The sequence below is a fragment of the Lepisma saccharinum genome, chromosome 26, assembly GCF_977018435.1.
Source record: "Lepisma saccharinum chromosome 26, izLepSacc3.1, whole genome shotgun sequence".
Lineage (NCBI taxonomy): Eukaryota > Metazoa > Arthropoda > Insecta > Zygentoma > Lepismatidae > Lepisma > Lepisma saccharinum.
Window position 1 is genome coordinate 5,401,794 of NC_139254.1, and position 13,775 is coordinate 5,415,568.

The window sequence follows — 13,775 nt, forward strand, 5'->3', positions numbered from 1 at the left end:
TGGGCGATCATTCAGCCAGTTATCGGGTGATGTGGTCAGCATGATGATTCTCCATTCGTTGTTGTAGGTTTCTGTGACCGGGTTACACTACTCATTCGTAACTCCCCACTGGTGTCCCATACACCCAAAAATCTCTGGAGAAAAGTAATTATGCTTCCCCAAGGGAGACTTAAACATGTCCTGTAGCCTGACCCAAAAGCCTGACGCCTTAGACCTCATAGCCATGGTACAGGATGGGGCAGATATATACTGGATGGAAAATGTCATTTCTCGAGGGCTTGTAGCTTCAAAAAGATGGCTCTGCTAATAAATGTTGTTTGTTTCAATGTCCACATGCTATGAAAAATTTGTTGGTGTTGTACAGTGACACCCTACAGATAGGAAAAGCAGAGACTCAGGCTAATACAATAACAGTTGTCAGCGGTTTTTGTTTTTCGTTGTATTCATATGTTGATAAGATAGTGCTTCTGAGGTGTGATAATATCTTTCAGGCCTTCGTACTAGTCGTGCGATGGGATTGGATTTCAGCCAACGCCCCGTTTCCAGGCCACTCATCTTGTCCCCATCCATCTCAGAAAATGGCTCTATTGAAGGGGAACAAACTGGCAACTAGATAAATAAGTTTTTCTTGCAAACATATTGAAGAAATTATAATCAGTGCCTGAGGAAAGGAAAAATACATATTTTGTTTGTTACTGCATCTACCACTGACTCTCGTCAAGTATTTTTTTTCATTTTTCATTGATTTTTTTTTCTACCACCACCAAAGTGAAAGATTGTGATTTTTTTTTTCTCTCTCGTTTTGAAATGTGATGACCTTAACGGTCATTGTGAGTGGAAACGTAATTGATGATTCCAAGTGCTTCGTGATAGACATTTGTTTTGTGTTGCTTGGTTGATTTAACAATTTTTCGATATGAAGTATGCCACCGGTCATCTTTTCTACATCCTATCAGGTAAATTTGAATCTTTTTCTTTTCATGTCTTCGCATGGTGTGGTGTTTGTACCATTCCATAATCCTTCTCTTTGCCCCGTTTACAGTTTTGCTTCATACCAGTTTGGATTGTTACACGAGAAGCCATTTTCTTTTTTAAAAGATCTTATGGCGATGACCTTCTCATTAATCCATTCCCATTTCATTGTGTGGTTTGCCTTTTTATCAGCATGATGTGTTCCCTTTGCTATTTCCATTCATTATAAATCCCTTGGTTGTATTCCCTTACTCTTTGTATGGAGAAATGACTTATGCAGCATCTCGTTCAGGAGATTAGAAAAATTTGATCATATAGGCCAGTTTTAATTACAGGTGAAAGGTTAGAAGATTTACATCTCTCAACATCACAATTCCTGTAATTATGTTTACAATTTTCTGCTTTCTTTCAAATCATTGTAACAGATTCTTATTTCTGTAGTTTTTTTTATGATGATTTAATTTATTTCTCATTCAAATCAACTTCTTATCTTTCATATCCATACTATGGGAATGAGAGATGCGGTAATATACCGTGCGTCCATTTCGATCTGCAGCCGAGAGATCGGGAGAAGCGTGGCGGGCGGCACTGACAGAGATGCCGACATTTGCGGCCTGAAATGCCCGCTTATTTTTATGGACATATGCAGACATTTATATAAATATTGCAAAACGAGCACTAACCTGTGTTATAAGAGTATGGTTTTAATTTTAGTAGCTTAGTGACTGTATGTGCCGATGATTTTGACACGCCCACCTCTTGTGAAACACGGCGTAGAGGTTTGTTTGGAGAATGTTCTAACGCTGCACCAATTTCATCGAGTTTTGCTTCGGTTAGAATCACTCGTTTTTGCTTAGGTGTTTTAAAATTTAACGATCCAGTTTATCGTAATTTAAGGACAAGATGTCTAACCGTATCTCTATGTGGAGGTGAAACGCTTGGGAATTTATGTACAAATTGCCTACACACTTCCCGACACAAGTCTGTTTTCACGTAAGTGTCATACATAAAAATTCTTTGTTCTAAAGTGAAACTTGAGCTGGCATTCCAATCGTCTCACTGACACAACACACACACACACTGCAATAACACAAGTAACGACAAGTAACCAAGAATAACACTCTTGCGCACAGTACGAAATTAACACGCTCTTGGTTTACATTGCTTGCCACTATATTTACAACTCTGTCTTCATCTAGTCGCGAAGGAACAAAAAACTCGAGCTCGGATATTTCGGATTGCGAGGAAGCTCACGAAAACCATTCACTTTTATCAGTTTCGTCTGCAGTGTAATCCTGATACAGTGTTGCACATTCGAAACCTCCAAACGATTCCCATCGCCACAAAACTCTTTCAAGGATATAAACTTAAGCAGGACGTTACTGATCAAAACCATGATTAAAATGCTTTTTTATCTGTGGCTCTTAACATCGTTTCTATAGCGTATTTATTTGTGTATATAAGAGCAGAACTTGGATGAATTACAGAAGAACTTTTGCGTGTTATAACACAGCTTAGTGATCGTTTTGCAATATTTATATAAATGTCTGCATATGTCTATAAAAATAAGCGGGCATTACAGGCCGCAAATGTCGGCTTCTCCGTCAGCGCCGCCCGCCACGCTTCTCCCGATCTCTCGGCTGCAGATCGAAATGGACGCACGGTATAATTAAGGTACTCACGTTTTCGTGGAAAACGTGAGTACCTTAATTATTCTTATCTTTGTTGATATTAATATAATATTTGTTTATTCTAAACTAAAATGTAACAGCTCCTTATTTTTATATATATTTTAATCTCCTTTTCATTCAAATCTGAATACATAACAACTTCTTATCTTATTTTGTTATTTTTACGTTTTAATCTCTTTTTTAATGCAAGCCTGAATAGTAACAACTTCTTATTACTGTTGAATTTTATTTCTTTAATTCCCTTTTTTATTTTTGTCTAAAGAGTAACAACTTCTTATTACTGTTGAATTTTATTTCTTTAATTCCCTTTTTTTTTATTTATGTTTAAAGAGTAACAACTTCTTATTTCTGTCAGTTTTTACAATGTTTTTTTTCCACTTGGAATCCTTTATAAGTTTTTCTTTCCTTCAAATTTTGTATGCCTTGTGTTTAATTTTAACTTTAGACTAGTGTTTGGTTTAACTATTTTTATTTTATGTAGCACATGAATCCTTCATCTTGAATTTCTCTAACGTTCCAGAGAAATGAAATGATTTAAAGATGAAGGATGATTAAAACATTAAAAGTAAATCTTTCGATGAACCAAAACAACACAATACTTCACCCAAGACTTCGTATTCTGAAAGTACGGTTAAGTTCAAAGATGGACATTCGCAAATTGTCCACTACTTCTTTCGGTGACTTTAATTTCGCATCTATTCACTTGGAACATTTTATTTTGTAGCTGCGCAAGGTTCTAAAATTGAATAAAGTGATTGAACATGGTGAACACACACTCAAATTGAATCGATACATTTAGTCTTCCAACCAACTTTCCGAAGTATTCCAAAGTCATTCACCTCTGGCACTTCATCAGTTGCTGTTTTCCAGTTGCCAATGTCACCTCTCCCTTATCTTAGCTCTTTTTAATGTTTATTTATCATGCTTTACATCCCATCCCGAGGAAGACCCTTGGTGCATTGGGTAGGGTTCCGGGACAGTTCTGGAATGATATAATTTGTTCCGATGTCCCAAAAAGTTTCTTCAGGATGCACTAATGTCCCAGAATCGGGTGGAAAAGCAGAAATGATTAGACTAATACTTTCGTGAACATTATTTCTTTTTAAATGTGTGGACATTATTTTGAAATGTTTATTTTACAAAATAATTACTCATATTTAAGGCATGTGTGACTTACTCACGATGATATAATAAAAGTACTTAAAAAATACTATAAAATGAACTACTTACGATTTGTGAGTATACGTTTTATAAAAACAATGTTTCAAGACACAACTGGTCCCTTCATCAGGTTCACAATCTTGGCGAGTGGATACATTTAGTCTTCCAACCAACTTTCCGAAATATTCCAAAGTATGATATAAGTCATTCACCTCTGATACTTCATCGGTTGCTGTTTTCCATCTGCCAATGTCACCTCTCCCTCATCTTAGCTGTTTTTAATGTTTATTTATCATGATTCCACTTGCCGAGATTGTGAACCTGATGAAGGCACCAGTTGTGTCTTGAAACGTTGTTTTTTATAAAACGTATACTCACAAATCATAAGTAGTTCATTTTATAGTATTTTTAAGTACTTTTATTATAAAATAATCTAACTCCATTGAATCGTTCCCTCTCAATAATACAAGAGTTATGAATTAACCCTTCGTGGGTCGCACGAGAATAATTACGTTGATGGTCTCTCACGGTGCCACAGACAGGGTTCTTAAAATATGTTCAATTAATGGTCTAAACCACCCAATCCTCAATTATTATGATTAGATATTTTATTCAAACAATTGAGAAGAGATTCTATAAAACTATAAAAAATGAAATTCTATAAAACTACACACTCTTTGTTAGTCGGGCATGAAACGGCAGACTGGATTTTCAGTAAAAACTAGGTACGCCTATAATTGCACATGGACTCGGACCGGAAGGGGCTTCAACAAACCCCCCCTAGTGGCTCGAAGATCTGAGTAACACTGAAAACAATTGTGGTGCAAGAGAGGAAGGTTAGAAACTCAGGTAGAGAGAGGGAGGGTGTTGACGAAACAATCATTGGTAAATGACCATGTTAAAATGACACCCAGAACCAGAGACCCTGCATGACCAGTGCAGGTTAAAAAAAGGGGTCTTAGACATTCACGATGGTGCCACTCAATGCACTTGATGATAACAATTACTAACAATGATACTTGTAATTCCATCTGTTTTCAGTGCTGAATTTCCGTTAATAATATCTTCCATTTATAATAAAGATTCGGTGCTCAGGTGCCTGTCTGTTCGGTCCACACTTTTCAAATAAAGCTTCGACATTGTGAGCATACAGTTTAGTTCATTATGGTACCAAAAAGGAAGTGTAAGTGAATTTATGTTTATTGAGAAGTGTAATGAAAGTGATTATGAGACCATGGTATGTTCCAAGTGGTGCTTTCTGTACACCATGGTGGTAGATGTGACATCACAGACCACCTTAGATAAAAATGAAATCATAAGGCCCCCTTGAAATTGCTCTTGCTTTTCGGAAAATCTTTCAAGTTTCTTTAGAAATGTTAAACAAGCTGATAATTAATATGAACTAGCTACGTACAACTGAAGGTGGTTTTGCTTTTCACATGATTTAATTCAATGAGTTGTATGTTAGAAATCTTTAGAGAATTATTTCTATGAAGAAATTTACATGAGCCTGTTAGAAAACCAGGGACGTTGTGATAAACGTTCTAGCTCTTTAGTTAGTCAAAGTTATTGGGAACTTACTGATAAAGCATGAGAAACTCCCCTCTAATTGCATTGGAAATATTGATGGAGGTTTCGCACCAAAGTGGCAAGGGACACCTCATGACAACTTCATTAGCAATCTCTTCTCACTTTGGTGTGAAAGCTCCATGTCATATTTTGGTGCATATTACAATTGGATCGTTAACAAAGTGGAAATGTCAAATCTTGTTTCTAAGTGCACTTTATGTTCAGAAGCTAATCTAGGACCTTCAGTTTAAAAATGAGATACGAACCTGGGACCCCTTGATTGCAAACTGGCAGTGTTACCACAGTTCCATCAAGGACACCTGTGACACTCACAAACACCAAAATATTATTGTTATTGAATTTTATGAATTGACGGTTTTTCCATTCGTGGATGTCTCAATGCTCATATGTTTACCTTTTTTCCATAGCCCCATTAAGACTGTTTATTTAAAATAAACATTAAAAGAACATTATTGCTTAAAAAAATATTTTTTATACTTATACATTTTCAAGGAGTCTGATGCAATGCATATAAAAAATTATATAGTGCTATCTTATCTCTCAACAGAAAATTTTGAAGGAAGATGTAAATTTATTGATTTCTTTTTCAGCACAATGAGGCAATGCCTATAAAAGTACCGTGGTTGTTCGTAATATATTATTTTTTTAAGTATTCTGTTTTCATATGACTGTAAATGCTAGTGTTATTTTTTTTCCTTCCTTCCTACAATGTGTAGTGGCAACATTTAGTTCTTTTATCCCCCCCCCCCTGCCCCTTGCCTTCTGTTCACTTATCTGATTTGACAATCAGACTGTCATCTTCCCAACGTCACGCAGTGTGTTTCTCCCTCAGGCAGACTCCGGACTTCTGCTAGCAGCTTGGTGCTGAGTCGGGAGGCTGGCCATTGTGGTGCTACTGGTCTGTACATCACTTCTCATCCTACACGAACATGTACGCTGATGCAGCTTTTCCCATCCCACCTTTTACCCCTCTTTTTTTCATGTCCTGTTTCATGAGTCCACAGTGACTGTTTCAAAATGCTAGTAACTGTTTGTATCCACCGTTCAGCAATAAGAAAAATAATTTAGTTACGAGTGTTCCAAAACCTTTGTCAGGTTTTTCCAAGAGTTTTAAAAAAAATTGTAAAAAGACTCGCTGAGGGGGTTAAAAAAGGAAAATGTTTTGAGAAGGTTAAAATAGATGGCAGCTCTGTTCTTTCTCTGTTTAAACTTTCTATTTTGACTTTACAAATATTTACCTTTTAGCCCGTTTAGACAAATACTTTGCGAATACAGTTTCAGACCCTGAATATTTCTTTATTGGCTGATGTAATTTCTGTCTCTTAGTTGTACAGTTAAATTTGTTTTGGTATGGTGGTGATATGATAATAGGAAGAAACAGAGACTGTACTATTCCAGCATTTGCCCAAAGTGACTGAAGAAAAATCACAAAACCTGTCACAAGGGAAACTTGTGATGTGAAGACTACTCCAAACTCTGTCAGTACTTGTCAATGTATTCAACAAGCTGGTCTCCGTGGCAGAGTCGTTCGCACACTGAGCTGTGATGCTAGGGGTTCCGGGTTTGAATACTGGCCTGACTATGGGTGTTCTTCGTGAGTGTCCCTTCATCAACTTTGTCGTATCATCACTCATCCTCATTCTCATGGCAGATAAGCAATGCTAAATAGCAACAATCAAATCATAAATACGGAGAAACTAGTACTCTCTTTTATCCGCGAAGCTGTTTTTTTTCTTTTTCGATTAATGTGAGTGGCCACTGCCACCATCCTCGTTGGAACTTGCTGTACTGTTGCTTGGCGTGCGTCTTTTGTTTGTAGTTCTCTGGCTGCCGCTAGGTGCGCTGTTGTTAACTGTGCGTCTCGGTCTGTGTCGTCTGCTATTTCCGGGCGATAACTGTTGTAGTAGGGGAATCCAAGTGTGGTGCACTTGCAGACCGAGACGCACAGTTAACAACAGTGCACCTAGCGGCAGCCAGAGAACTACAAACAAAAGACCCACGTCAAGCAACAGTACAGCAAGTTCCAACAAGGACGGTGGCAGTGGCCACTGAAATTAATCAAAAAAGAAAAAACAGCTTCACGGATAAAAGTGAGTACTAGTTTCTCCGTATTTATATACTACCGCATCTCTCTTTTCCCAATTATAAAATCAAATCATGTTGTCTACTGATCGGAATATTCTTGACTTTAGCAAGACAATAGTGATGTCAAACTGAAAGTGTTTATCAACTGAGAACTTAATGCAATTAAAACATTTCCTGTTTTCTTCCATTGAATATCTTCAAAACAAAAATAAAAAGTATTGGGATGAGGAATATTAGAGTGGCGTTTTGGCACTTTCATACAATCCAACACTAAAAGGGAATTTAGCACATCAGAAAATAAAATATACATTAAAAAACTGTCGCTGTGTTATCATGAACAGGATTGAAAAACACATTTCTTCATAGTTCTGTCAGTTTTTTATCTTAATCATTTACCTGCCATCTCTGCTTTCATGCACTGTATCTGTTTAGGCTGCACCTTCCACTTTGTGTAAAGGTAATATTCATTTTTAATCCTTTATCGACAAATGAATACACTGTTTGATCATACATCAACCAATCATTCTTTACTAAAATTTAGTAGAGTTGCCAGATTTGATATATGTTGGAGAAGAGGTCAGGATGAATGGATAAATATAACTAGTCAGGAAGGAGTGCATAATATCATAATTGGCAGGCATTGGATGCGATTCCCAAACTTGCGACACTCAACCAACAACTACCCAACATATATGTTTGTCAGTATTTGAAGAAAAGTTCCTTTTTAAAAGTAACTTGAATTCAGTTACTCTGCCAAAAAGTTGCTCAGAGTTACCATTACTTTAAAAAGTAATGGGGTTATTTTTAGTTACTTTATTCTAGAGAAACTAATTCCATGCATAAATTGAAAAATATAATTATGTTAACTAATGTTCAGTAACCAGCCCAGGTGCAGATTAATGGGAAGGGATCCCCAACATTCACAACACTTAGTTTGCAAATGCTCTTCTGCAATTTTTTAAAAAAAGTTGACTTGAAAGAATGGGCAAGTTCATGATTATTGAAACTGTGAGGAAGGTATTACACTTTTGTTGACAAAATCACCACTATATGTGCTCCAAGTGTATTTACTCCAAGACATATGAGTATGTATGAAAAGGTTCTCCCAGGCAATCAACCAGGTGAGTTGTGAAAAGGAACTTGTTAGATTTCGTGAGCTAAGGTCACTTTCATCTTCAGGTTAGATAAAGATGTTAGCTCTCGAAAACTTCAAATCCTTTCCACAACTCACCTGGTCAATAGCCCAAGAGAATATTTTCATACATACTCATATGTCTTGGAGTAAATACACTTGGAGCACATACAGTGGTGATTTTGTCAACAAAAGTGTAATACCTTTCTCACAGTTTCAATAATCATGAACTTGCTCATTCTTTCAAGTCAGTTTTTTAAAAAAATTCTCAGAAGAGCATTTGCAAACTAAGTGTTGTGAATGCTGGGGATCCCTTCCCATGAATCTGCACCTGTTTTCGCAATTCGAAAAGAGACTGACGATAATACAGAATTCCCTATTCACAAGATGGAACAGCACCTTGGTGCCTTCTGTACAGCCAGAGGTTATACACCACGAGTCAGTCCTTTTATTTCACCCATCATCATCATCATTCATCCTCATCATGATTAACCTAAGGGAGCGCAACAATTATACTAAATAACATCAGTCAACCACACAAGAGGGTTTGGCAACTCTACTACAAAAGTTACCAGTACTGTAGGCACTTCTCGATGCAGTGTGCACTCCCTTGACCTAGCATGTTGTGCCCTGCGTGCACAATTTATGCACATACAGGTTATGCATTTTAGCAATATTCTCTTTGAGAAAGTGCACTAGACATACATAGTTATTTTCCTTTGTTCTTTACATGCTTCTTTTTCTCTCTACCAGTACTCTTCTCTCTTTGTCTGTCTGTCTGTCTCTCTCAAAATGTATATTCTTGAAAAATTTATGCATCTTTATTACTTTGGTAGACACTAGGCAAATTTAGATGTAAATAGGTTTATTGTTGGGCAGGGGAAAATTGTTATGGCATATTTAAAAAAAGATTTGGTTGCCATCTCTAGTTATTGTGTATTATCCATAATTTGTTATTGATTATGCTTTAACATTTATTGCTTAAGATATACTTTGTGCTTTTTTAGACAAGACATAGTAGTTTTAAGATGTGTTCCACACTTTTCTTTAGATGTAATATATTACTTTAAATTTCAGGTGAAGCGGAACTTAGCGTTTTGTGTCTCTACTTTGAAATGTTTTAATTTACGCTTCTTATGCTGTATTGTATTCGTCAACCTTTTTTTTTATTTGGTACTCACTATTCCGTTCTCTTTAGCCCCTCACAGTCCACGAAGGCAAAAACTCAACCTCCGAATGAAAAGTTTGTCTCTGGATTCTCCGGAATCGACTGAACACGTTCAGCGACGTCGGCATGCAGCAGACGCCCAGAGTAGCCAGTCGTCTTCCTCACATATCCAGTGTAATGCTTTAAGAATGTTATTTGTGTTAATTGTTTCGTGGCACCTTTTCTATATTTTTTTTCTCTTTTCCTCTCGCTCTGGTTTCTATATTTGTGTCACGGCCACAATGCTTTTGGTTTCAGGAATGAATTGTAATTTACTCTAATGATTTGACTCTACAAGATGTATTAAAGAAAGTTTCCACACTTGTGCCATTCAAGTTGAAATGAATGAGATGGTTTCATATGGTCATGGTACCAAACGATCACGTCCTGCATTTTGGAGAAATGCAGCGGATCCCAAAATGATTATCGGGATTTCATACTCGTTTAATTTCCCTTATATGTGGGGTACAAAGATAAAGCTTATATGGGAGTAGACAACAACTCAACAAGTTTACATAGCGTACCTTATAAATGTTCAATGTGAGCCTCTTTCATGACACGGCGCACATCCATCCGGTAGTCCAATACTTCTCGACGCTTTCTTTCGACACGGACACAGAACTCTTCCCTTTGCAGACACATCCAGTTGTTTGAAACTTACTAAACCTCAACAAATGTTGTTATCGGACGGAGGATCACTTCCAGATCGCTGAACTGAAACAGCAGAACCACACTTTGCAAATTCAACGACACAAAAAGACTTCTGTACCAGAGTTGTTATCTTGCAATACACCTACGCTGCTGTGACTGATGGAAATCAAATGATAAGCACCCAGGGTAGCCAACTTCCACAGCTGCTATTATCGTTCATGTACGATATAAATATTCAGCTTCGTCTCTTGCAATATACCAACTACTTGAAACCTTGATAATCATTTTAGGACATGCTGTATGGTGTTGAGTAAAGGCATGTTGAGTGTGGTTGGTAGAATGGCAGGCTAAGAGAGTGAATATTGTCAGCACTCTCCAAACAAAAGGTCCTACCTGTAGGCAGTACATAGTCAGCCTTCTCTCATCAGAGACAATGTGGAACAATAGATGGGAAGTCATCAATTGCAGATGGAGGTAATAGTTAACCCATAAGGATGCAGGTATGGGTAAAAATTACCAAGCCGATTTTGAAATATAATTTTTTATCACTTCTGATGAATGAGAAGTGAACCCTTCCAAGTGTCGGGACATTGAATCTGCTGTTACTTAGTTCGTTTGTATCGCTCGCAGGACGATGGAAACACTGTCTGGATAAATTTTGCCCAATGAGTGCTCAACGTTTCAGTTTGACATTTAAACATGCTATTTTTTTCTCGTTTTTGTCAGTTATGTGATACAATGCAAATGTTCAAAATTAATGAAATTATATTATTCAATGGGTGTATTACCATTTACATGCTTTAAAACATTCAAAGTTCGGGCTTAAGAATTCTTCCTCTGGGTATTTTTTATCCAGCGCACATCCTTACTTTATGCCAGAGAGCACTCACTCATCTCAGTCTTTTTTTTTCTCATCCTTTCTCAAATTTATCTTTGTGTAATGAAATAAAAATGATCAAACTTAATAAAATTAGATTAATCATTGAAGATAATATTAATTACATGAATTAAAACAATTATAATTCAGACTAAAAGCAATTTTTTATGGGTATTTGTTACCCAGCATGCATCCTTACGTCCCAGCGGAGAGTGTGTGCCCTGCCGGGTTAAGAATAAATTGCTGTTTTCGTAGAGACTATGACAGCTCCGATGCTTCACATACAAGCTGACGACTGGACGGGTACAAAATGCACCAGAAAACAAACTAATACCAGTATGATGAACTGCATCGAGGATGCTAGTCTGGGAAGGACAGGCAGGCAAATCCCCATACCTTTTCTGTACTGGATACTCTACATGCTTTCTACCAACAGCCTCTTCAGATTGAGTGATGCAATTACAATATCATTGTACTTTACATCTATGCTTCCATTATCTGCGTACCGGTAAGATTCTAGCCAATCTTAAACACTGAAAGTGAAAGTTTGATGTGTTATTACTAGAGGCACGTATTTTTGGTAAATAAAAAAGTAGTCTATTTTCGGTTCAAAAGCGGTAAATAAAATAAAATTTTGGTGTTACAGCAGTGAAAACCCAGATCAAAAGTAGTATATAAAATTGCATTTTGGTTATAAAATTGTGAATATAATCCTAAATTTGATTTCAAAACTGCACTTATTACGCAAAATAAACATTTCCCTTCTAATAGCACATTTATGTATCAGGTCATCCCATAAGTAATGTCAAACACAGCTGTTAGTCAGGATAATAGTCTCCATCGGACTCCACAACACTCTGCCACCTGCCAACCAGTTGTTGAAACCCCTGCTGAAAGAAGTGACCAGTTTTGGAGGCAAAGAACTGGGTCACTGTTCGTCGCATGTCATCTTCATCTTGCAGTGTTTTTCCAGACAGGTGGTTGTGCAGGCTGCGAAAAAGACAGTAGTCTGTTGGTGCAAGATCTGGTGAAAACGCTGGGTGGGGAGTTTCTCCCAGCCACATTTCTCCACCTTTGGACAGGTCCTTCTTGCCGTGTGTGGGCACTCGTTATCACCGTGGATGAGCACACCCATGTGATGAACCAGAGCAGGACGTTTTTACAACAATGCAGTCCGTAGGCGTTCCAGCTGCTGACAGTAGACATCTACATTGATAGTCTCGTTACGTGGCAAGAGCTCAAAATTATCCCACTGATATCCCACCAAACACTCAACATCACTTTGCGAGGGGGAAGTTCTGTTTTGGCACAGTTCCTGCAGCCCCCTTTAGGTACCTACTGCCGTTTGCGTGTAATGTTATGGTAGAGGATCCACTTTTCATCCTCTGTCACCATTCTGTCCAGAAATGGCTCACGTCTGTGATGGGTGAGCAGCGAACTGCAGATGTCCACTCAATCCTGCTTCTGCTCAGGTGTTAACACATGGGGTACCCATTTCCCGAGTTTCGACACGTACCTAAGGTCCTGCAGATGACTATGAACGGTCAAATGGGTGGCATGGAGTTCTCTGGCCAGTTCTTCAACAGTGTGCATTGGATTTGCCTCCACCATTGCTCGCAGGGCATCGTTGTCCAGCTCAGCAGGTCTCTCTTCTCATGGCTTGTCAGTGAGGCTGGTGTGTCCAGAACGAAACCTCTGGAACTTCCGCACATCCATAGCACCCTGTCCGTATACAGCATTGATGTTTTGTGCTGCTGCTCTGGCTGAATGTCCCGTATGTGTTCCTCCAACACTGCCATGATCAGACACACGACACTGTTCCAAAACATGGAGTAGACCGTTCTCCCTCTACACAATCATTCACAATGACGTGCCCTGTATCACACAGCTATAGCACGTGCCATTTAATTCACAATTCACCCGGGAGATGCCGTCATTGCAGTGGTGTTCGAAAAACATTACTTATGGGATGACTTGATAGTTACCAGAGTATTAAGTTTATTCCTGTATAAAGGGGTTCATTTTTGCAGAATTAATAAATTTTCCATGAAATGCATAACTCACAGGATAATTCAAACTTCAGAAAGTGTCGAGTTAGTAAATAAATTATCAATTTCGTATTTAAGAGAGTATTTCGCATTTTGCATCATTTCGTGAGAAAAGAGGGTACGAAATTCCACCTCACACCTTTCAGAAACAGCATTACAGCATGTTGTTTCATGTTTTCGTCAAAAACTAAATATGCACACCTCTAGTTATTGCACATTAAGACAATAAATGCTGTAAAGTTGTGCTTTATCATCATTAGCTTTCTGATGGTTTTAGTATTTTAAAACAATAATGAAGAGTCAAGTTTAATACAATAATAATGTAGTAAGTTACAGTCCATTCCGACTTCATGTGCTCTTG

At 37.7% G+C, this 13,775-nt stretch overlaps 1 protein-coding gene across 7 annotated transcripts in view; it reads left to right on the plus strand.

The window, feature by feature from the left end:
• Stacl (SH3 and cysteine-rich domain-containing protein) overlaps nt 1-13,775 on the plus strand; it is a 908,463-nt gene that overhangs the window by 872,060 nt on the left and 22,628 nt on the right. For 3 of the 7 annotated variants that reach the window (XM_083112374.1, XM_083112375.1, XM_083112376.1), the window contains one exon: nt 9,830-9,973. The exons of 2 other annotated variants lie outside the window; for them this stretch is intronic. In XM_083112374.1, the coding sequence (XP_082968500.1) occupies nt 9,830-9,973 (144 nt within the window). Of the gene's footprint in view, nt 1-491; nt 957-9,829; nt 9,974-13,775 lie in introns of all 7 variants that reach the window. 2 more of the 7 variants (XM_083112378.1, XM_083112380.1) reach the window with 1 other exon arrangement.